The sequence below is a fragment of the Aulonocara sp. 'chitande type north' Nkhata Bay genome, linkage group LG17 (assembly GCF_057382095.1).
Source record: "Aulonocara sp. 'chitande type north' Nkhata Bay isolate Kocher_YH1m ecotype deep benthic linkage group LG17, A_spYH_male_GT1.1, whole genome shotgun sequence".
Taxonomy (NCBI): Eukaryota; Metazoa; Chordata; class Actinopteri; order Cichliformes; family Cichlidae; genus Aulonocara; species Aulonocara sp. 'chitande type north' Nkhata Bay.
In genome coordinates, this window is record NC_141360.1 from 4,864,557 (window position 1) to 4,888,154 (window position 23,598).

General features: G+C 41.9%; 2 protein-coding genes across 5 annotated transcripts in view; one reads left to right on the top strand and one right to left on the bottom strand.

The window, feature by feature from the left end:
* Positions 1–13,667, top strand: part of plxnc1 (plexin C1) — a 35,383-nt gene extending 21,716 nt beyond the window's left edge. Inside the window, exons 22-31 of the mRNA XM_086268718.1 lie at positions 1,249–1,417; positions 1,850–1,950; positions 6,407–6,482; positions 6,674–6,708; positions 6,836–6,931; positions 10,205–10,368; positions 10,452–10,599; positions 10,752–10,892; positions 10,974–11,048; positions 12,292–13,667. Coding sequence (XP_086124844.1) covers positions 1,249–1,417; positions 1,850–1,950; positions 6,407–6,482; positions 6,674–6,708; positions 6,836–6,931; positions 10,205–10,368; positions 10,452–10,599; positions 10,752–10,892; positions 10,974–11,048; positions 12,292–12,396 — 1,110 coding nt within the window. The 3' untranslated portion in view covers positions 12,397–13,667. The remainder of the gene's footprint in view (positions 1–1,248; positions 1,418–1,849; positions 1,951–6,406; positions 6,483–6,673; positions 6,709–6,835; positions 6,932–10,204; positions 10,369–10,451; positions 10,600–10,751; positions 10,893–10,973; positions 11,049–12,291) is intronic.
* Positions 12,611–22,721, bottom strand: cep83 (centrosomal protein 83). 4 transcript variants are annotated; one of them, XM_086268722.1, is made up of 16 exons: positions 22,547–22,721; positions 21,408–21,614; positions 21,074–21,224; positions 20,806–20,898; positions 19,866–19,997; positions 19,510–19,761; positions 19,287–19,397; positions 18,487–18,601; positions 18,100–18,244; positions 16,996–17,145; positions 16,633–16,708; positions 16,354–16,511; positions 15,781–15,910; positions 14,365–14,468; positions 13,708–13,897; positions 12,611–13,051 (listed from the first exon to the last, which is right to left on the bottom strand). In XM_086268722.1, exons 2-16 carry the CDS (start codon positions 21,605–21,607, stop codon positions 12,917–12,919), a joined length of 2,142 nt encoding a protein of 713 aa, XP_086124848.1. In that variant the 5' UTR covers positions 21,608–21,614; positions 22,547–22,721; the 3' UTR covers positions 12,611–12,916. The 4 variants fall into 4 exon arrangements, with proteins under 4 accessions (XP_086124848.1, XP_086124845.1, XP_086124847.1 ...); XM_086268719.1 differs by having other exon boundaries at positions 19,266–19,397; positions 22,547–22,718; XM_086268721.1 differs by lacking the exon at positions 22,547–22,721 and adding an exon at positions 22,345–22,451 and having other exon boundaries at positions 19,266–19,397.
* Between the last annotated feature and the right edge of the window lie 877 nt (positions 22,722–23,598).

Consider the following 23,598-nt stretch of genomic DNA (forward strand, 5'->3'; position numbering starts at 1 on the left):
GGTTGTTATTTGGTGACAAATCTTTTTTAAAGTTTCAGGGGCTTTAATGTTTTAACGGGAAGCATGAGCACAACCTGCCAGCTGTCTTGTTTTTAATCCCATGTTCGAAAGTAAATGCAGTAGCTTCACATGTTTTTACTTTGACGAGATTCTGATGGATGATAATTTTCTGTACATTTTGCAGTCTATTGACAGTGCATTATAATAGAGCTGGATCATTCTTCAGACTCTTAGATTTTAATCTAATCTGACAAACCACTGTCTCACTTTAGAGCTTATTTCTGTATATTAGATGACACATGCATTAGCCACCAGTTTAAAGGAAATCAGAATAAAGATAAGCCCTTCCTCATTATCTCTGCAAAGAATCAAAGATGCTGTTAAAGATATTGCAGCTTTTCTTTCTTTGAAACTTTTTTTTTTTAACTCTTAACCAGTTACCAAAAGTTTGCACAATAGGAATTTTTTTGTGATTTGTTGATGAGCATGAATTCAGTTGTGTGCATGCTGGTGGCATTACTTCCAAATGTTGCTTATTTGTGAGTTACTCTGAGCACAAAACTAGATAAAGTTTATCTGTTGTGTTAAGATTGTGGCCACTAAAGAATATTTCATTACTTCTTTTTTTTTTGCCTTGAGAAACTCTTGGGTTGCGTTTGCTGAATTCTTCGGGTGATTATCCATTTGCACTGTGGAGCTGATCTAATCAGTTTTGTAGCATCCTGTTTCTTCTATCAGCAGTCACATTATTGATAAACACTGGTCATATGGTTCCACTGGTAGCCATACATGCTCACAACATACCTCCACCATTTTTGACAGATGTGGTGTGCTTTGGCTTGAGGTTGTCCTTGAGTGTAACCAGTGATTTGCACCTTGCTGTAAACCCTCTGTATTTCCATTCATGAGAGCATCTCTTGATTGTTGACTTGCTTAGATGTGTCAAAGTTAGCCCACTTTGTATCAACATCTCTTTGGAAATCATATAGAGGTTTGACTGAATAGCTATCAGTTGCAACACTTAGAATCAACTCCATATGGGCATCAGTTTAGCTCATTGGTTTGAAATGGCAACTATACAAAGTTCAATGGGTTCTAGTCGAACCTAGGGCCCTTTACTGTGTGTTTGCCCTTTGCCTGTCTCACTTTCCTGTTAAATTCCCACCTTTCCATTTATTAAATGGTGAAATATTGCTGGTAATCTGGCAATACAGAAATGCTAACGATTACTATTTTTTCTGCTTACAGAAGCTCAAAGTGCTGTTTGCTGTGGGCACTGACGGGGAGGTGAGTGAGCCTCTGGAGGTCATCGTCCTCGACTGTGATACAGTGGAGCAGGTCAAAGAGAAAATTCTGTCCAGCTTCAAGGCCAAGTTTGGTTTCCCCTACAACATTCCCCTGAGGGATGTCTGCATAGGTAGGTATCAGATCCTGCAAGAAGTGATAATAGCATGTCTTTAGCATGTCTTAAGTGATAAGTGATTTGCATCCACCAACCAGGTTTGAAGTGGTATAAAGAGGCAAGGAACAGATACACATACAGAGATTCCTTTATTTACTGAATCTTTTTTACTTGCCCTGTATATTTGTTACGTACATTAAAAATCTGCATATTATGTCCAAATTTAGGGCTTAAGAGCTGCAGACAAAGCGGAGAAGCTGCTGACAAAAAGCTATAGAATAAATGTAGCTTACATCTTAAGCATGTTGCACTGTTGAAGATGGTTTGACCTTTTGTTTTTATGCTTTTGCATCAAAATGAACAGTTAGATTATAATATTTACTGCTTATGTTGTCACTGTTCCTTGTTTTACAAACTATCAACACCTTCTGTTACTATTCCCACCAGAGTATGAGAAGAATGGATTATTCCTTCCTCTTGAGGAAGTTGATGCAAGCTCAATGGTTATTGGGGAAGTGACAATGCTCAACACACTCAAACACTACAAGGTGAGGAAATATTATGTATCTCTATCTATCTACCTACCTACCTACCTATCTGTGAAGCATGACCCTGATGGTAAGTGCGTATGTCGGATGTGCCACGCAATGCTCAATTTGTGGGAACAAGTGCGTTAGTGCAGTTAGCTTGTTAACGTGTTGACGCTGTCCAGCCCCACGCACGGGGCAATCCGCAGTAAATTCTTAACGGAGATTTGCCGCGTTATGGCGTTAATGTCATTTTAACAAGATTAACGCTGACAGCACTAGTGGGAACACAACGCCCGAAAAAAGTTTGCCTTGTAATTGGAAGGTTGCCGGTTTGAGCCCCGGCTCCAACAGTCTCGGTCGTTGTGTCCTTGGGCAAGACACTTCACCCGCTGCCTACTGGTGGTGGTCAGAGGGCCCGGTGGCGCCAGTGTCCGGCAGCCTCGCCTCTGTCAGTGCGCCCCAGGGTGGCTGTGGCTACAATGTAGCTGCCATCACCAGTGTGTGAATGTGTGTGTGAATGGGTGGATGACTGGATATGTAAAGCGCTTTGGGGTCCTTAGGGACTAGTAAAGCGCTATATAAATACAGGCCATTTACAACGAATATGACTGCACATTTACTCCAACATCATCCTAGTGCAAAGACAAGTGGAAGCAGACAAAAACAACTAGCACGCATGCTACAAACTTTACCAGAGTCAGCCTTTAGCACATGATTCTCCTTACGGGGACCTGATATGTTTAATATGCTGCTGAGAATATAGCCCAGAAGAAGCGTATAGTATAGCTTTTATTTTGGAAAGAGCCATTTCTCTGTAAAAACCTCTATTTTCCAAAGATGAGTGATTTCTCGATCAGATAGATTAATTTTTTTATTTTGTTGTTTCAGCAACATTACATTTAAAAACTGTACTTTTGAGTTAAAATATATATTTATCATTTTAATAAATGATAAATTAAAAAGGCATGAACATTTTTTGTATCGAAAAAATATCGAACCGTGACACCAAAGTATCGAACCGAACCGTGAATTTTGTGTATCGTTGCACCCCATATATATTTATATATTGTCTATATGTCAGGTTGGGTCTTAGACTCAACCTCTCTGGGTACATCTCAGGCCCTCTAAAGTACGGAGGCCTATCTCCCCTCACCACACTCCCTGCCGGTGGCTGATGCCCTCAGACGTTGGTGTGTTGGTGGTCCTTGTCGTCTGGGGCTGGGCGCTCATGTATGTACCGGCTCACTCCTGGTGGCCGATTGGCGGGGCCGGGCGCCTGTGGCCCGGCTGGGCTCCTTCCGGGGGGTGGGATGCCCTCAGGCCTCTGGGCCTGAAGCTCGGTCTTCTCTGGCACAACTGGCTGCCGGCAGAGCCCGCGGGCACGCCACTGCAACCCCCTCTGGCCTCTGCTCCGTAGCTGCTGGGTGACCTCTCGTTTGGGGCTCTACTCAGCTCTTCCCAGGAGGGTGGCACGGTTCCCCCCCTTTTGGTGGTCTCCTCGGGTCCTTGTACTCTGGGGCCTCTGGATATCTGGGGCCTGGATCTCCTCCATACCTGCTTCATACCCTGGTGGACGGGGCTATGGCTCCCCACACTCCCTAGCAGATCGTTACATGGAGAAACCTTTGGAATGCAAGCATGCTGATCCACACAGGTATGCACACAGGTGTACACACGGGTGTTCACAGACGCGGACTACACCTTTCTTGGCTGCTGCCTCAAAGCACATTGTGCGCTGTCAATCTTGCGTGCTGCACAATATCGTTTAATATTTAGTATCTACTGTTATCTACTGCTAGCTAGTTTATTGTGATGGTGCTGTTTTTTATTATGTTTCTCTTTGTTGTTTGCTTTCTCTTCTGTTTTTTTTCTCCATACAGGTGATCCAGGTGTTTTGTTTGTTTTTCTTTCTTCCCCCTTTCTCACCGTCTCTTCTCCCCTTTGGTTTTCTTTCTCTCCCTCTCTTTCTTTCATTCTTTCTCCCTGTCCTATCCCCCAGTCATGTCTGTCCTGTTTGTAGCAACCGAAAATAAAATCAATTCATAATTATAATAAAGGTCAATCAAATGGACCAATATGGCAAGGCCATGATGATCCACTTGGTAAAATAAATCCGCTTGGCATCTTTCTTGGCCTTAAGACAACAATTCTGATGGCTAAAGATCCAAACGGGACACAAAAAAAAGAAAAAAAAAAAGAAAAAGAAAATAAGTAATCAGTCTTGGTATCCGGGAGGGGCTCAGAGTAGAGCAGCTGCTCCTCCGCATCGAAAGGAGCCAGCTGAGGTGGTTCGGGCATCTGACAAGGATGCCTCCTGGGCGCCTCCTGAGTGAGGCGTTCCGGGCATGTCCCACCGGGATGAGGCCCCGGGGCAGACCCAGGACACGCTGGAGAGATTATGTGTCTCGGCTGGCCTGGGAACGCCTTGGTGTTCCCCCGGATAAGCTAGAGGAGGTGGCTGGGGAGAGGGAGGTCTGGGCTTCTCTGCTTAGGCTGCTGCCCCCGCGTCCCGGCCCCGGATAAAGCGGAAGAGGATGGATGGAATAAGTAATCAGTAAAGTAACGGGATTACTTTTGGGGAGAAGTAATCAGTAATTAGTTACTAATTACTTTTTTCAAGTAACTTAACCAACCCTGACTTTTGGGTTGCTTTGGCTGTACGTTTTGGGTCATTGTCCATCTGTATTATGAAACACCCTCAATATGACTGCTTTTAGCTGGATTTGAGCAGACAGTATGTCACTGAACACCTCAGAATTCATTCAGCTGCTTCTGTCCTGCGTCAGATCATCAATAAACACAGGTGTCCCAGTCCCACTGGCAGCCATGCACACTTAAACCATCACACTGCCCCCGCCATGTTTTACAGATGATGTGGTATGCTTGAATCATGAGCTGTTCCACGCCTTCTCCATACATTTTCTTGCTATGATTCTGGTTGAGGTTGATCTTGGTTTCATCTGTCTAAAGAATGTTTTTCCAGACCTGTGCTGGCTTTTTTAGATGTTTGTTTTTTGTTGTTTTTTTTAGCAAAGTCCAATTTATTCTTTCTCTTCTTGAGGCTTATGAGTGCCTTGCACCTTGCAGTGAACCATCTGTATTTACTTTCATTTTAAAGATGGCTTGTGTCACCTGCATCTAGAGCTCCTTTGACCACACGTTGTCTGTTCACAACAAAATCTTCCAAATGCAAACACCACTCCTCAAATCAACTCCAGTCCTTTTATCTGCTTAATTTATAATGACACGATGAAGGAATTGCCCACATCTGCCCACGAAATAGGCTTTGAATCATTTGTCCAATTACTTTTGATCCTTTTAAAAAGAGGGTGGCATGTGTTAATTAGCTGAAACTCCTAAACTCTTCATCCAATTTGAAAGTGGACCCTCAAATCAAATCAGAGAGTCTGCACATGATGTCGATGTCCATTATATAACTATAGTATAATAATAATTCCAATTATAATTGGAATAATTATTATAATATAATTATATTATAATAATAATATTAATAATATAATGTCATATTATATAATTATAACTATCATTGCAATATATTTCATATTTGGACATAATTTTCAACATGATCCAGGAAGTGGCTATAGGGCTGCACACACTGGTACTGAAAACTCATCACAGGTGCAGTTTGTTTGTTTTTGGGGGGGGGGGTGTTAGATGACAGATTTCAGTGCCACTGCTTCTGTGCTGAAACCTGGCACTCTCTTGTTTTGAGTCTTTATCCCAAATTTACTAACCTTCCATTTACATTTGCTGTTAAGTTGGACTTTTATTTTGACAACACCAGAAAAGACTAGCTTAATTTGAGCCAAGAGAGGCAGAGAAACAAAGGAAATGGGAAATTCTATCTCACTTTCTCATTACAGCTAATAAGATCAGTAGAGGGGTTTTTTTTTAACATAAAGGGAAGAAGTCTAGCAGAGGAAGAGTGGTTTTTGATGGTTTCATAATGTTTTTAATGGATCATGGAGTCTGTTTGTGTGACGTCTCTATCAATTATCAGTACCATCACTGTGTGGAAAGAGAGATTGATGCAGAAGCTGGATTTGGAGTCTGGTGCTGGACAATTTACAAAGCAATAATACAACTTAAATAACTCTCTCACACATATAATGAAGAAAGAAAGAAAGAAAGAAAGAAACAATTTTCAAGTGTGGGGTAACAAGCAACCAGTACAGACCCAGATATCTGGTGGGTGGTTGTGGTTTTGCACGCAGGTAATGAAGAAAATAAAAACTGAAAACACATTAAACACAGATTCTATGACCTCTGCAGGGCAGTTTTAGAAATTCCATTTTGTTTATATAATGCAAAACAATCTTGTAAAGATCATTTATATTGTGGGGTAAAGACCCCAAAATATACAAAATGCAAGGCTTCTTATTCCATAGCAGTTGTTCCATTTAAATTTTAGAAAAAGTACTGTATAAAAATGAACCAGTTTGTCTTCCTGTAGGCTAATGATGGCGGGACAATCAAAGTGCTCTCTAAGAAAACTCATCCTCCTCTGAGCCCACAAGGAAGTGTGAAAGGTAAGAAATACTGAATGCATCAAACTAAAAATTCCACATATGTCTTCATATTTCAAACAAGAGCATTTAATTAAATCCATAAAATTTGTATGTATTAGTCATATGTATATATATACACACACATATGACTAAATAAAATGACTAAATAATTGCTGTTGATCGCTCTCTGATATTTATATTTTCTCATCCAGATGACGAGAATTTCTCGGGAAAATACTTCCATTTGGTAAGAGACAACTTGTGTTATTTTTTGCAATACTGATTCATAAAAAATAATAATTTGGATCACTAATGCTTGGATTCAGATTATAGAACACATGTTGTCTAATCTGTCGGCTGGTGTCTTCATCCAGATCGATCCTGATGTAGATGAAGATCAAACAAAGAACCCAGAGAGGAAGAAGTTAAAGCTAAAGGAAGTACACCTCACCAAGCTGCTCTCTACCAAGGCAAGAGAAACTAGTTACAGCGCTACAGTATGCTTACACAAACAGCCACTAATACAGAACTGATACCAGAATCTCTCTCACAAGGTTACTCATAACCATGTGAGACATGGTTACATGGTTAACCTGGCTACTTTTAGTAACCTTCCCTTTTAACTGTCAGGAAAAATGGTTCTGATGAGAGAAGGTACACAAATGAAACACAAACTAAACAGGAGACTAGCAAAACTTGCTTGTGCCAAAACCAAACGTCCAAAGTCTCTAACTACCATGAGATGTGCAGATTTGAAGAACTCATTTAAAAAGCTTGAAAAAAACAAACAAACAACCTTTCTTCAAAGGAGGGTTGTTTTCTCACCTACTTATTTCTTCTGGGAGATCTGACAGTCATGTTTGTGGACTTTTCATTTGGATGTTCAAAAGCCCAAACACAGAATTTACTTGGAGCAACTCTAAATGGTACTCTGTAGTTTGCACAGCCCCCACATGCATGACTGACAACATGCTCCTGATTAGATGATCAGTGGTGTCCTGTGGGATCTCCTGAGGTCTGAGGTGCAACCTGGTGGTAAACTATTGGGTTTAGGTCAAATGAGCATGGGGAGGTAGTCAATGGTATCAATTCCTTCTTCCTCTAGGACAGGGGTGTTCAACTCCAGGACTCAAAGGCCTAAATCCCTGCAGGTTTTAGATGTGTCCTTGATTCAACACAGCTGATTTAAATGGCTAAATTACCTTCTGAACATGTGTTGAAGTTCTCCAGAGGCCTGGTAATGAACTAATCATTTGATTCAGGTGTGCTGACCTAGGGTGAGATCTAAAACCTGCATGATACTGGCCTTTGAGGCCTGGGGTTGGACACCCCTGCTCTAGGAACTACCGACATACTCTCCCCACAGGCCAGGCATTGTCTTGTACCAGGAGGAACCCAGGACCCACTTCACCAGCATTGGTTGACAGTGACTCCAAGGATTTCTTCTCAGTACCTAATGGCAGTCAGGGTCCTGCTGGATAACCTGTAGAGGTCTCCATGTCCCTTATGGAAATACCACCCCAGGCCATCAATGACCCACAACCAAACTGGTCATACTGAACAATGTTACAGGCAGCATAACGTTCTTCACGGTTTCTCCAGATTCTCTCGTGTCTGTCAAATGTGCTCAGAGTGAACCTGCTCTCATCTGTGAAAAGCACAGGGTGCCAGTGGTTGTACTCTTTAGCAAATGGCACTCGGGCACTAGGGTGAGGAGTAGTGAGCACAGGGCTAGAGGATATTAGGCCCTGAAGTCTGTTTGATTAGAACCTTCTATAGCCCTGTCCAGCTCTCCTAGAGTAACTGTCCGTCTCCAGGAATCTCCTCTAGCTAGACCTGGGGCTTAGAGTACGCTTGGGGAGTGTGATTGTGTGTATAGTGTCTCTTTGTGTCTGTCTCCACGTTGGGTGAGTGTTGAGTAATTGCATATGCTCTCGCATGAGGGTGGGAATGGATGCCTGTAAGTCTGTGTCTATATGTCAGGTTGGGTATCAGATGCCACCTCTCTAGGGACATCTCAGGCCCTCCAAGGTATGGAGGTCTATCTCCCCCACCACTTCCCCTGCCATTGGCAGACGCCCTCAGACATCGGTGCGTTGGTGGTTCTTTGTGTCTGGGGATGGGCACCCAGGTACACACCGGCTCACTCCTTGGTGGCTGCTTGTCGGGGCCTGGAGCCTGGGGCTCGCTCGGGCCACTTCGGGGGTGGGGTTCCCTCAGCCTCTCAGCCTGGGGCTCGGTCACTCTGGCACAGCTGGCTGCTGGCGGAGCTCACGGGCACGTCACTGCAACCCCCCCTGGCTTCTGCTCCGCGGCTGCTGAGTGACCCCTCATCTGGGACTCTCCTCAGCTCTTTCTGGGACAGTGGTGCGGCTGCCCCTCTGTTGGTCTTCCTTGGTCTCTTGTGTTCTGAGGGCCTCTGGATGTCTGGAGTTTTGATCTCCTGCTTCATGCCCTGGAGGACGGGGCTGTGGCCCCCCCACACCCTCTAGCAGATCATTACATGAAGGAACCTTTTAAAAAAACAAGCGTGTCCATGCTCACAGGTGTACACATGGGTGCTCACACACACAAACTACACCCTTTTTGGCTCCTACCTCAAAGCACACTGTGCGCTGTCAATATTACGTGCTGCACAATAATGTTTAATATTTAGTATTTACTGTTATATTCCCATATATCATCGTGATGTTGTTTATTATGTTGCTCTTTTTTTTCTTCTGCTTGTTTTCTCTTTTTTCTTTTTTAACAGGTGATCCAGATGATTGATATTTGTATTTTTTGTCTGCTTATTTTGTTGGTTTTTGTTTTTTGCCCTTTATGCCCGTCCCTCTTCCCTGCAGTTTTTCTTTCCCTCCTTCTTTCTCCCCTTTCTTTTCCCCAGTCAAATCTGTCCCATATTTAGCAAGTGAAAATAAAACAAAATAAACAATAAAAGGTATATCAAATAGACCATTACGGTAAGGCTGGGATGGTCTATTTGGTAAAGTAAATCCGTTGGGCATCTTTCTTCGCCTTTAGACAATAATTCTGAAAGCAAAAGAGCCAAACGGGACAGGCAAAAACAAAAAAAACAAAAGAAAAAGTAATCTCCTCTACTTTCTTGAAACTGTGCTGGGAGCTGGGAGACACTGCAAACTTTCAGGCAATGGCACGTATTGATGTTCCATCCTGGAGGAGCTGGACTACCTGTGCAACCTCTGTAGGGTCCAGGTATCGCTTCATGGTGCCAGTAGTAACAGTGACACTAGCCAAAACTAGTGAAAAAACTAGGAAAGATGAAATGGGGGACATGCCAGTGGTCAGAGAGTACACTGTTTTAAAAAGTGTACCTTTGATCTTTTTTGCAAGCAGTGTATTTGGGAACCATACCCCAAAAAACAAAAAATAAAAAACAACAAAAAAAAAAACGAGATTAATACTGATAAAGGTTATTTACTCTCTCTGAAAATTCCCAGATAAGACCTGAATGATATGATTTTAAAATGTGTTCAGCGGGTTGATTACTGGCTGCAGCCAAATACCTGTCATAGTAAATATGCAGTCTTTCTAACAGAGAGCAGAATCGCCTCTTCTTGTCATTATACCCTCGGACACAGGTCTCCTGACTCTAGGAGGAACTTTATCAAATTGGTTTTCTATCTTAAAATGTAGTAAAACTAACTGAGATGAATGAACAGAAACCAGCTCATTGCATGCTGCTTGTGAAGAAGCTGAGAATGACACTACATTCTCTCTCTTAGGTGGCAGTGCATTCATTTGTGGAGAAACTCTTCAGGTCCATCTGGGGCCTGACACTCAGCAGATCTCCGTTCGCTGTCAAGTACTTCTTTGACTTCTTGGACACTCAGGCGGAAAACATGAAGATCACTGACCCAGATGTCCTGCACATCTGGAAGACCAACAGGTACACGAAATATAAACATCAAAGAGCACTGGCCATAAGCAAATGTCTTAAGATGTTTCATGTTCTCATGTCCTTATCACCAGTTTGCCGCTGCGCTTCTGGATCAACATTCTGAAAAACCCTCAGTTTGTTTTTGACATGGAGAAGACGCCACATATGGATGGCTGCCTGTCCGTCATTGCTCAGGCCTTCATGGACTCCTTTTCTCTGAGTGAGATGCAGCTGGGGAAGGTAAGTACAGCACCGATCTTATCCCTAATTACTATTGCTAAACAAAAGGGTGGGTTTCATTTCGTTATGGAGAAAGCAGTCACACATCTGCAGTTTATTATTTGAGTTTTGCATCTTGCCACATATAATGCTTGATTTTTGCTCCATTTCAGTACGCGCCTACCAACAAGCTCCTCTATGCCAAAGACATTCCCAAGTTTAAACAGGAAGTGAAGATGTACTACAAACAGATAAGAGACCAGTCACCAGTCACGCCCGCAGAATTCAAGGATTTCCTGCACGAAGAGTCAAAGGTGAATCCATTAAGCGCTGATGCAGGAAAATCAAGGGTTTTGGAAATCCCAGCAGTGAACTAAAAGCTGTTTTCTTTTCAGAAACACGAAAATGAATTCAATGAAGCAGCAGCGCTCAAAGAACTCTACAAATTCATAGAGCGATACTTCACAGAGGTCAGTTCTTTTCTTTTCCATCTCTAAAACAGCTTCAACTGCCAGTTTTATGAGGTGAACAGATTAAGAGTAACACATTTCAGTTTGGCCTTGGTTGAGAAGTCTATGTCCTTCAAAAAGAAAACAACAGACATGAACCACACTTAATTTCGAGGAAACACAACCCAGATGAGTGCTCGGTGGATACAAATCACTAGACCGGAGTCAACAAATCAGTGGTACATACAGACAGATGAGAAAACCCAAACTCTTCTCACATTTATAAAGAATAGAAGGAGGAGAGGAGATTATGATATTCATTGGTCAGAAAAATGAAGGGAACACTCGGTTATCACTATATAACCCAGTTAAACTCCAGCGATATAAACAACTGTATATCTATTTTACCAGCTTTCGTGTAAATGAAAGTGAGGTGTACTTGTGATGCAACCCGACCGCTAAAAAGGAAGAGTTTTCTAGGTGGTGGCCTCTGACCGTTTCTCTCTTCTTATCCCTCCTGACTGATTTTTCTCTAGTTCTGCTTTTTGCTTGTGTCACTATTGGTAGCTTCACAGCGTAGGTTTGCCATTTGCCCCATCAGTCAGAGGGGAACCAGTGGCCGTTCTGGTGTTCTCTGGCAAATGTCAATCAAACTGCACAGAGCTAGATGGGAGCACAGTTTCCACTAAGGCTAGGGTCACACTACAGAAAACAGTGGTTACAACAAAAATTGGTCACGGCTTAAATTAAAAAATAAAAAAAATAAAAAAGGGGGGGATAAATGGCAATATGTTATCAAAATACTCTGATCACTGCAAAATGTTAGAAATAACTGAATCGGTCCTCCATAACTCACATCTTATTTGCTTTCCCTTGGACTAAGATGTTGACATTGGTGACTTCACTTGTGAAACCTTGTGACACACAAGGCTGCACCTGCAGAGGAAATGTGTTCAGGCCTGACTTTATCGGGTTATTTCCTGTTCTTGGGTGCAGAGCAGCACTTTTTAAAAACAGATTTCGTTTACTGTTAAAGCTTCAGGCCATTTTAAGAGACCTCAAAGCCTTCTTGAAAAAACATTCCAGAGGCACGGGACTAACAAGCTAAATTGTTCCTAATTTTGTGCCCTGAAATATTTTACAGTTAAAGGCTTATTAAGACAAGTTTTTTGTACACCAGCTTTTTATACTGAGGTTTAAATGACACTTTAAACACTGCATTTTCTAAGGTGTCTTTGTCCCCTTTCGTCTGGCTTTTTTACAGATCAAGCAGAAACTGGACGAGAACGGAGTCCCTGCTGAGCTGAAGGAGCAGCTACAACATGTAAAGCAATCATTTGATGGACTGAAAAGCTGCTCCTGGAGTTGAACCATCTGTCTTTTCTCTAATAGGAATAAGCTGTGAATATCAAGCAAGGGAGTGAACCTCACAGAGGATGTTTCGTTTACCGAAAGCTTTTTGTATCTGATGGACTTTCACTTTCTTCACCAGCGGAGTAATTGTTGTTAAAACTCATGAACCCAAATGCACAATGATTCCAGCCAAAGACATGTCAGGCACAAGGTTAATGTACAAATATTTTAATACAGTTCAAGTCTGTATCATCATTGTGCAACGTAGTCCGTAGTGTCATCTGTATGACTCCTCTGTATTTTTTCCCCCAACACAATGGCTTTATAACAAATGTAAACAAGTTTCTTATTACAAAATCCAGCCCTGAGGATATCATGTGAAAAAGTGCCAAGGTATCACATTTTAGACATATAAAATGTGGAATTCTTCCAATAAATGTTTTATTTTTATACAAACACAGTCCGCTTGATTTGAAAGCAGGATGTCATCTCAAACTGTGCTCGTACTTGAAGCCCCATGGGAAGTAGAAACAGTGTCAGAGTTCAGGCTGGGGTGTGGTGCTCCGATCTCTTTGTACCAGAGAGCCCAGTTCCTCCAACTGCTGCTGCTGGGCACTTTCCAGATTCTCCAGCCTCTGACGCAACAGAGAGAATTGAGAACCATGATCTTCCTGAGAGGAGAAAAGGATGCGGGGAGGCAAAGAAAGAGATGCAAGGAGAAGTTATAACATTATAGAGACTGCTAAATGAACTCTGCAACATAGAGTCAACTGAACACAGCTGAAGCGCCAACAATTCCGATCCTGTGTGATCGCAGAGTGCAAGCAGCAGTGTGTTTCAGGAGAACAAGCACTAGACTCTTCATTAGGTGCTCTGTCTGCAGTTTTAAAGTGAATCCTAAAATCCACCATGAGCCAGAAAAGCATAAAGTCGAGTTAATATGAGCGTTCTCATCACAATGTGTTAGTAGCCTGCCAGTGCACTCTCTATGGCCTGTCAGTGTAAATTGACATAGTGCTTTACTACTCTGACCACTCATTGCACTTTTCATCCAATCACATATATGTTCATCAACCCTTATATACCTATAGTGGACACGGACAACCTAACGAGCCACAGCTGCCTCAGAAAGAGCGGATAAACAGGCCATTATAATAATCCGTAGTACTGGGCAACAGTCTGAAGCCACAGCAACAGTTCCACAGGCTTTCTGAAGCTCTTTCAAACTTTCAAAGAAATGTTGGTTAAGCCGTTTAATACTGAGCTTTGAATCATTCAAGCAAAAAAAGGAATCTAACCAAAGAGATGAAGTGTACAAGACACTCACTGGGTTGTTACCAAACTGTCCCTCAGACCCGAGGAAGACGAAGGGGGCCTGTGAAGAGGTCAGGAACGCAGGGCCTGCACTGAAGGGGCCCTGACCGCCAAGCAGGAGGTGCCGAAACTCATTGTGACGCCTCTGCAGCTCCTTCAGCCGTTTGTTCACTTGAGCTTGCTCCTGTGAGAACAATAAACGCCTGCACACGAGAGAAAAGAGCATACTGACATCGAGCCCCCGTAAAGTCAGTGTGGCTTCATCATTCAAGGCCAAAAAGTAAAAAAATCCATATTGTGAGCCATTTCCTAATGAAACAGTAGAGTGCGGTGTCTCAAAAGTTGATTTGAACACATCATCTTGTACTAATAAGAAATCTGAAATGATTCTGTGTTCTCCAAATTGGCAAACACTGAGCCATCCGACTTCAAACTCGGCAGATGCATTGCTGGCGAACTGAGCAAATGCGGTTTTGGCTAAAAGCTAAGTTGTCAAGTGACTCCTCTGGTGTTATACACTGGCTTTTTGTGTTTGTAGTTTTATTGAAAACTGCTCCTCCAATCTAATAGGGCCACTGTTACAGAAATCATCTTGTCAAAAATAAAAACAAAGCAACCCGAGTTACACTCTCCAGGCTGCACAGTTTTTAAAAAAGGCGATCACAATTACTTTTTAACTGCAGCAGCTTCCAGTTCCAGCTCCTCAATCTTGGCCTCCAGCAACTGGATTTTATCCTGCAGTCTCTTCTCTTTGTTCTCTGTCAGCGTTTTTCTCTAAACACACAAAGACACACAGACACAGACAGACACAGATAGATTAGCTGCTTTCTCTGTTAAAACTCCTAACAATGTTAAAGTGCAAACAAACATTAAAAGGTCCTCAAGTCTTCTTGTGAACATGTGTGTTAAAAATGTTTATTTATGACTGAAAAACAGCACAAAGAAATGTCTGAAAAAAAACAAAAAAAACGTTAAAAGCATATGGACCTATGCACATGCAACCCCTGGAAATCACCAGGGGTTGCATGTGCATTAATGACAGATTTTTGTGTTTTTCCTTTTGTTTTAAAGAACACAGATACAAAAAAATGGAATAATGATTTTTTTTCTTTCCTAACTTCAGGCATATTTTTTCTATTGGATTAAGTTGGTCTGCCTGCATCAACAGAAGCTTTACAACTGTTCATGCATCAATACAACTTGTGCAGCAAACCTACTTCCTATCTGTTAAATGACAAAAACCCTCAGCAGTACATTTACTGCTGAGGTAATGACGCCCACATGGTTACTTATATAGCACATGAGTGGGGAAATGTGGTTTACAAGTTTCATCTGAATAACACTGGGGGGAAAAAAAGTTTCATCGGCCTCACCTCCTTGGCTAACACAGATTCACTGCTTTCGTCCAGTCATCCATGAATTACATCACGTAATTCAGCTTTTTTTCTTTTTTAATCAGTTCTGTCACAAACATCAATTCCCTTTTTTTCACATTTGTTTTTCACTTCTTTTGTTGCATATTTTCTGTTTCCAAAAGGCACACTTCTTTCACTTTTCTGTTCTGATGCTTTGACATCTACCAGTTAACTAAAAGTTTTCCTTCCTTATAGTTTTGCTGACACATGCTCGAAATTTCAGACACAGCAGACTGAACAGCCAACCGATTACTTTCTTGCAGGAACTATATGAGCATTTTTCATGTTACGACAGACAGTTTTCTAGCTCGGCCCGTGCTTCCTTTAACACAGCCAGGTGCAGAAGCCTGTTAAAAACTGCAAACTCTGTTAGCTGTAGACTGTGTTGCTTATTCAGTTTTAGTACTGAAAATTAGAGGACAATTACATCAATTTGTGCTTCACTTGATAGGGGGGAAAAAATGGAGCATAAATTAATTTTTTTTTTTTACTTTTTGAATAATTTATAAAGCCAGAATTTTCAGCTGATAAACAAAAGAAATGTGTCATATCTGTGATGTGTTGTCAGTCTCAAGATTAGGAAAAAGCTTGAATGATTATAATCCACATGTGGTGATTTTACTGTTTTTGCCAGGGTGTGCCGTAAAAGGCAGGGAATGAAGAAGCGGTACCTTCTTTTGAGCCACCGCTGCCCTCTGCAGTTTGTCTTTGACCTGAGAATATTTCTGCTGCAGCTCAGCCTCTCGCTCCTGCAGCTTGTGCTTCTCCTCCAACCACTCGATACGACGCTCCTCCACCAACCTGCGGAAGGAACAGACAGAAAGAGGATGTGAAAGGAGCAAAAAGCCACTAAATTCATGTTAAAATGTTTTGAGTGGTCACTCAGACTTGAAAAGTGCCATATGAGAGTGAGTACATGTTAAACAAGGGTTGTCAAACATAAGGTCTGGGAGCCACACTAAGCCCGCCAAAGACTCCCATTAGTCGTCTTAGTTCTTTCTTACAATTTGAGAGCAGATAGTCGCACTGTAAGACTTTTCTTTATCGTGTAGAAAAACTGAAATGTATTGTTGCATACATTATAACAAACTACCTCAGGGATCAAATGTGTAGTAAAGAATTCTTTACACTGACAGAACGGGGTGTTTCACTGGTCGGTCCTCTTCAAAGTGGGCTATATGTGGCCTACCATGTAAAATGAGCTTGACATCCCTGTGTTAGACTGGGCAACTGTGCGGGTGTACCTCTCTGCCTCGTGCTGGCTCCTCTCTGCCTGTGCCCGGGCTGTCCTCAGCTCCTCCCTCACTCTGTCCAGTGTTTCTCTCAGTCGTCGGTTCGTCTCCATCATGTCACTTTCAGAGTGAGACAGCGCCTCCATCTGCACACCAAGTTCCTGGTTTTGCTGTTGTGTCAAACAAACAGTAATTATTACTGCAGGCATAAAAACTACCACTGTTTGTTTTGGGTTTTTTTGTTTGTTTAGTGTCCAAATAAGACTTTATGGTTGGTTGGTTGTGTCTTACTTGATGCAAATCAGCAATTTCTGCTTTCTGCCTCTCCAGCTCCTCAAGCTGTGAGCTCTGCTGCTGTACCTTAGTCCTATGAGATAAAATAAAAAAGGTATCAGACAAAAACAACATTTAAAAAAAGCAAGAAAAAAGTCTCCAGGTTCTACGCCTGACACATATTTTAGTAGCTGACCACAAAATAGGAATAGAAAGTGAAAGATGATAAAAAGAAAATCAAGATCAATCATAGAAAGTTCAACATGTCACAACCCCAGTTCTACTTTTATGCAAGTTTCAGATATCATACAGCTACTCCTCATGCCCCAGTTTTGCCCTCTTACTAATGTAACTGTGGTTGTCTTGCAGCACAAACCTGACCTCAGGTTTTGCAGCTCTCTGCGTGCTGTCTCTTCACCCTGCTGGGTGCTGCGGAGTCGCTCCTCCCACTCCTCCTTCTGGGCTTGATCTGAGGCATCATACAGCGCCCTCTGCTGTTCTAGTGCTGCAAGACGGTTCTCCAACTCTAACCTAGCAACATCAAATTGAAGAAAAGGGGTGAGATAGACTCTGTGCACCTTAGCATATGCTACTTTCGTTGGGGAAACTCCTGTATAGCGCCTTGTTTCCAGTGTGATATTCGCTCCTTGTTTGGTTTTCCAAAACAAGTCAACCAAATGGATGAATCAAGCGGCGATTTACATTTCACAACATGTCTTGGGCATTTACTGAATATATCTGTAGATGATGTACATCGACTTGTCAATATTTTCCCCCCGCACCTCAGAGGAAAAGAGAGAAAAGATTAAAAGGTTATATTTCTCAGTATTTGTTTACTTGCAATTTTGAAGGTAAGTCACAACATAACCTTTGTTAACCAGCAATCATTCATTTATTTTTTTCTGTGGCTTTTTTTCACAGTTTGTTGACATGGTGTGTAGGTCTGTACTTGACTAGCTGATATATACACATAACGGGGGAAACCTTTGACTATTGTTCACCTGTAGTTTGAATGCTGAGCATTTGCTTGTTTAAATCATAAGAACTGTCACTACACAGAGATGTGCTTCTGTATGTGAACAATGATTTTGTAATGCAGGCTCTGCTTGTGTTGAGTGATGTAAACAACCAATCAATCTACTCTCTTCAAACATCAAAATTGATCATTTGATTTTTTTTTATGACACAGCAATGGTGAGTGTTCCCACCTTCTGCTCTTTGTAACTTAACGTAATCTTTCCATTTTCGTGTTTTGGACATGATTTTGGAGTCCATCTTCCCAGTAGCAATTGACCGCAAAATAAAGCTACCGGAAATGTACAACCCTACATCCGGCCTTAAAACAGGAAGTTAGCATTTTCTCGTGCACAGAGATCAACAAACAAGGAAGCTTCAATAACTGATGGTGTAACATTGTTAACAGGTGGTTTCAAACTGCAAGAATACATCCAAATCACACATCGGACATATGAAGGCGACTCTCACTTTTCCTCATGCAGGGCTGCCATCTTACGGAACTCTTCCTCTCGAGCAGACTGCACCCTTCTGACCATCTCCCTCTCCTTTTCCACCAAGACTTCCTTGTGTCGTTCAACCGCTGCATTTAGCACCTCCACGTCTGCCTGCAGACCTGAGACAGAGTTACTGGGTTTGAGGGTGATAAAGGCTTTCCAGTCTTAGAGAATGAGTAGATTTATTTTCCATCAGAGCTCTTCTTTATCTCAGGAAAAAGAAACTATCCATATGGTTTTCAGACATTTACAATACAAAGTCAGGTTAAAGTGGGGTATGAAGACAGTTTTCTTGCATATTTCTGGCATGCTCTTTTACGTGAGAGAGCTGGATGAATGTGAAAAGAGAAGAGACCCATACCATCAATCTGTCCCTGCAGGGTGTCTCTCTCTCTCTCCACCTCCCCTTTAGAACGTGAACACTCCAGTTTGACGCTGGCTATTTCCAGCTTATGCGAATGCCTCAGGCTTTCAATCTGATGCACAAAAAACATGTCAGATAGCCCTTTATTTCCCCCCCAAAAAAACTTCTTAACACAAATGTAAATAGCGAGATATTACAACTGGGCTCATCAGGCACTCTTTTTGGCTGCAGTGGTTATTATTATATTTACATGCTTCCAGCTACCGTTTTTGCTCGATGACAGCTCGTACTTTTCGAGTCTCCTTTTTCTCCCTGCAGCACGGACTACACTGGCCATGAGGCTACATTCTTTAGGGCTACGCCTGTAACACTCTGCCTATTGCCTTCAAATTAAATAATTTTTCAAATAATTTTTTAAAATATTTCTTCAGGTCATTATGTAAGTAGGGGTGACATGGGCCGCGAGATTGAGACACAGACATTAGAGCCTCCTAATGCGTGTTTTGTTTGGGTTTCCACCGGCGTGAAATTACCAAAAATAGAGAGGGCATAGCCTTATATATAAAACAGGAAAAGACCACCATGTAATCCATTTTTTTTAAATAAAGTAACTGTATTCTGAATACCACCCCTTTAAACAGTAATAAAGTAATTGTAACGGGATACAGTTACTCATATTTTGTATTTTAAATACGTAACGGCGCTACATGTATTCTGTTGCTCCCCAACACTGTCCATTGTCAGAGTTCAGGGTCAGAGACCAAAGAACAGTGTACCTGAGAGGTGAGAGAGCTGACCTCTCTCTCAGCTTTGTGCAGTCTCCCGGTGAGCTGGCTGTTCTGCTCATGGCACTGGTGAAGCTCGCTCTCCATACGCTCCAGCTGCAGACGCAACGACTGGCGCTCCGCCTGTCACATCAACCAATCAGATCCATCAGTTATGATGAACACAAATACTCCCAAAAAAGGAAATCTGATCACTCTGCAGCTATGTTTATTATAATGACATGAAATGAGCCACCTCCAGTGACTTCAGTGCAGCCTGAGACTCTGTCAGCTGTCTGATCTGGATGCGCTGGACATTCTCAGCCTGCTGACCCGAATTTTCCTTCTGGGCTCTAAGCTCGGCCACCTCTGCCTCCAACCCCTTCAGCCGTAGGTGGAGCTGAGCTTTCTCTCTCAGAAGGGCCTCTACTCGTTTCCCATCACGCAGCGCATCTGAACCTTGATACTGAGCCACCAGCTCCTCTCTGTCCTTCTCCAGACGGGAGACCTGATAGTACAATAATACAAGTTTAAGAACTTATTTATTTAGACGTGGGTGAGTCACAACAAATTAAAATCATGCCACCGCTCACTGCACACAAACCAGCCCACCTCCGCCTCATAGCGGATCTTCCTTTCCTCCAGCACACGAGCGTGTTCCTCTCTCTGATGGTCAAACTGGGACTTGAGAAATGTGTACTCATACCGCAGCTTGTTGTACTCAGACCTGTACTTCTCCGTCTCCTAGAAGAAAGAACATGGAAATTAGCTGCTCTTTCCTTTACTAAGGCTTTAAAGGACCTTTAAAACTCTTGTTGCTATGGACTTTATATGCACAGATTCAGTAGAAGTGTTAAATAGCCCAGCAATTTCATTTTTCACTATAACCCATTTATGGCCATTTAGTCACGTGCATTATCATCAACAAACTAAGAAAAATGATGTAAAAACAGTTCACATGAAATAGCATCTTGTTCCAGTACTTCCAATTATACTGATTCCCCCCCGAATGCAAAATCTCCCAAGTGAAGAAATACATTAGCATTCAGGGTTGTGGGTGGACATTGTGAAATAAAACAAAAATGTGATAATGTCATCATCAGGACTTAGGAAAAGAAAATCCCAATGCATTTACACCGGGCCGCTTAAAGCAACACTGGATGCTGTTGTTAAACTACAACATCCTGAATATGGACTACAAGCAGAGACATACTGCCTTGTGCAGTTTTAATGTCTTGCTTCATGCATGCTGTATATAAAGCCAACCCCAGTGTATGATTATGACTTTATTGCAGATGCTGGACTGGAAATGAAATGGCTGTTACTTTCAGTTTAGCTTGGATCATTTATTCATTTTTTACTAACGTGACGCTTTTGAGTGCCTTAACAGATATATTAATTATAATAATGGCAGCTGAGACCTTTGAATGACATTTTTCAAGCTATAAAATAAATATATTTTTATGCCTTTCTTGTTTTCTCTTCTGAACATCTGGGGATTTTGCAAAGTTGTTTCTCTTTCATTTGCAAAAAACTAATCAGAGTGCCTGACCTCCTCCAGCTTGTTGAATCGGTCTCTGACTGGAGCCTCCATCTCCTGCTGCACCTGAGCTCTGAGCAACTCCAGCCGCTGAGGGGTCATCACCTTTTAAACACATAAGCACACACACATTTTCATCCAGAAAGATTACGATGAGAAATAAATGTCACTTTATTTGGGTGTCTTTAATATTTAGGAATGTGCAAATCTTACAGGGAACAAAAGCAAGAACGTTAATCTTCACTATCTAAGACTTCCCCTGATCTTGGGGGTGGTGTACCTGCAGACGAAGCTCTTCCAGCTCCCTGGCTTTGTCCAGCAGCTCTCCACGCAGCTCGGCCAACAGCAGTTGCAGTTTCTCCTGCTCAGACTGTTTGTCACTCAGCAGGCGCTTCAGCTCAGCCTGTGCCCGTGTGTACTCATCCTGCAGGCTGCACAACGGACAAAGAAGAGAATAACCAAAATTTGCCCCTGACACATTTATTACAATCTTCTGTCCTCTCTAAAGTTTCCCCATTTTTAGCAGTGTTGGTAAGAAGATAGCATTTTTGTTTCCAAGTGATCCCTACACAGACATATAGTGTCATTAAGTATCAAATAAAATTTGTTTTCACCTGGTATGTTCCGCCTTTAATGTCTGGTAATTTTTCCTGTGGTTCTCACTCTTCATTCTCTCGTCGATCAGCATCTTCTGCAGCTCCATCTCTGCTCCCCCCAATCCAGTTGACAACCCCAGCATGGCTGCGGGCTTCCCCATCCCCGGTTCCAAGTTTGGCAGATGAGGAGCCGACTGACCAAGGGTGGAGGAGGTCATCTCACCTCTACAGGAAAGATCCCAAAACAAGAAGAGACAAAAATTAAATAAATAAATACATTTTTAAAAAGGTTGGGTAAACCAAGCAAAGGAACAGAGGTTTTCAAAAAATCTCTTCCTTTGTAATGGTAATAAAACTGCCTGCAGTGTAGTAAAGCCAGAGATGACTTGGTGGCTTTGTTGTCAGTTAGTAACCATGGTGGCTTTAAGAAGAACCTCCCCAGCTACTTATTAAAATCACAGCCTCTTAGCATTGAAAGCTCTGCATCTGTCTCAAGTGATTAGCTGGCTGCTGGCTCTGCTGCGGATACCAGGGGCCGTGATTGCCACTGCTACATCACTTCAGCCTCAAGCACCCCGACTAATCCTAAAATAATTTCAGACTATTGCCAGTTGGTCAGAAATTAAAGAAATGAAAATAGCAGAACCATGAACTCTGGTAGTTGGTGAAAGGTCTTCGAAATTAGCTCTGTACAAAACAGCTACAGCTAATATTACAAATTCTATTATTGAATTATATTTCAAAACATGTTCCCCTGACATTGTCCACCGTTTATTTTAAATATCGCGCCGCAAAACATGCTAACTAGCCGCCTAGTCGCTCCAGTGGGTCCGTTATCGGACACTTACTACTTCCGCCGTTTTCTTTTTATCTTCTGTGGAAAATACTGTGCTTCACTGCCCATGATTAACACTACATTTCTAACGAAAACAGGCGTCACTGAAATCAATCTTACGCGGTTCTTTAAGCTGTTGTCTACAAGCTATCGTTGGTTGGCCATGTACCAATGGACAATGCTAGCTCTAACTTATTAACATGGGTAATAATAAGTAGACGTTCTTGCACATTTGTAGTTCTAGCGACGGAATAGAAACCCATAAAGTACCGTTACAGTATTTTCCCCAGATGTGAGAAGGTGGTTGCCGAACAGCACTTACCTCCCGAGTTTGAGACTTTTTTCTTACTTCCTTATTAGCTATTTGTTTTGCTAGCTGGCTAATCTGTAAACTACAAACTGTGGGGTCATGGGTAGTGTTTTCCAACGTATTTCTCGCGAGATTGAGTCCAACTTGCGCGACACTTCTTTCTAAAGGAATTATCATTAATCATGTTCCCTACCGTCTATTTACCGACATAAGCAAACATATTAAACATAGCATCGGAAATCTCTGCCTTTTAATGTATCCGTCTTTTATATACATTCTGAGGCACCAATATATATCTGTATTTTAATTTTATATTTAGAAACAAAGCTGGTGATAAAGGAGAAGCAGACGGGATACAACTCGTCAGCAGAAACCAGCAGCTTCAGGTTCATTATGAGTTCATTATGTTACTTCACAGTGATGGCTTGTTGCGTCCTTGTTTAAGCATTTGTCACAGTTTAGTGCAAAAGCTTTGAAACAAGCGTTCTTTTCCTGTCCAGCACGTCCAGCAGACAAAGGAACAGGACGAGAAACTAGCAAGAGATCAGAAGGAACACTCGCTTTTTGTTGTAAACAGCTATAAATAGTTGCAAATATATTAATAAACTTTCATTATTTAATTATTGAAAAACATCTACCTTTTGTGTGCTTTTTTTTCCTATATTGCCAAATGTATATAATGACAACTATTTATTTAGCTCTGTTTGCGGCATAGTTTTTTAAGTCTAGTTCCCAAATCGTTTAATAGTAAATTATTTTAATTTTCATTTGTATGTTTTATTGAGTGGTTTTATGTCTGTATTGGCAGTGAACATTTATTGTACTTTCTAAGTGGCTTCAAAATCCCTCGGTCAATCTGGGCGCGGTCAATCACTGCGACGCGCTGTTGTACTTATATTTTAAAAGATCAACTAAATAAACTTGTCTGATTTCACACGCACGTCTGCCGTTGCGAAAACTGTATATCTGACTCCAAAATCAGGGACAAAATGGCTGGAAAATGGATTTCAACCTTCCCCGGTTAAACTGGTACAGTGGGTGATACTTCAGTTCTTCCAACAAAC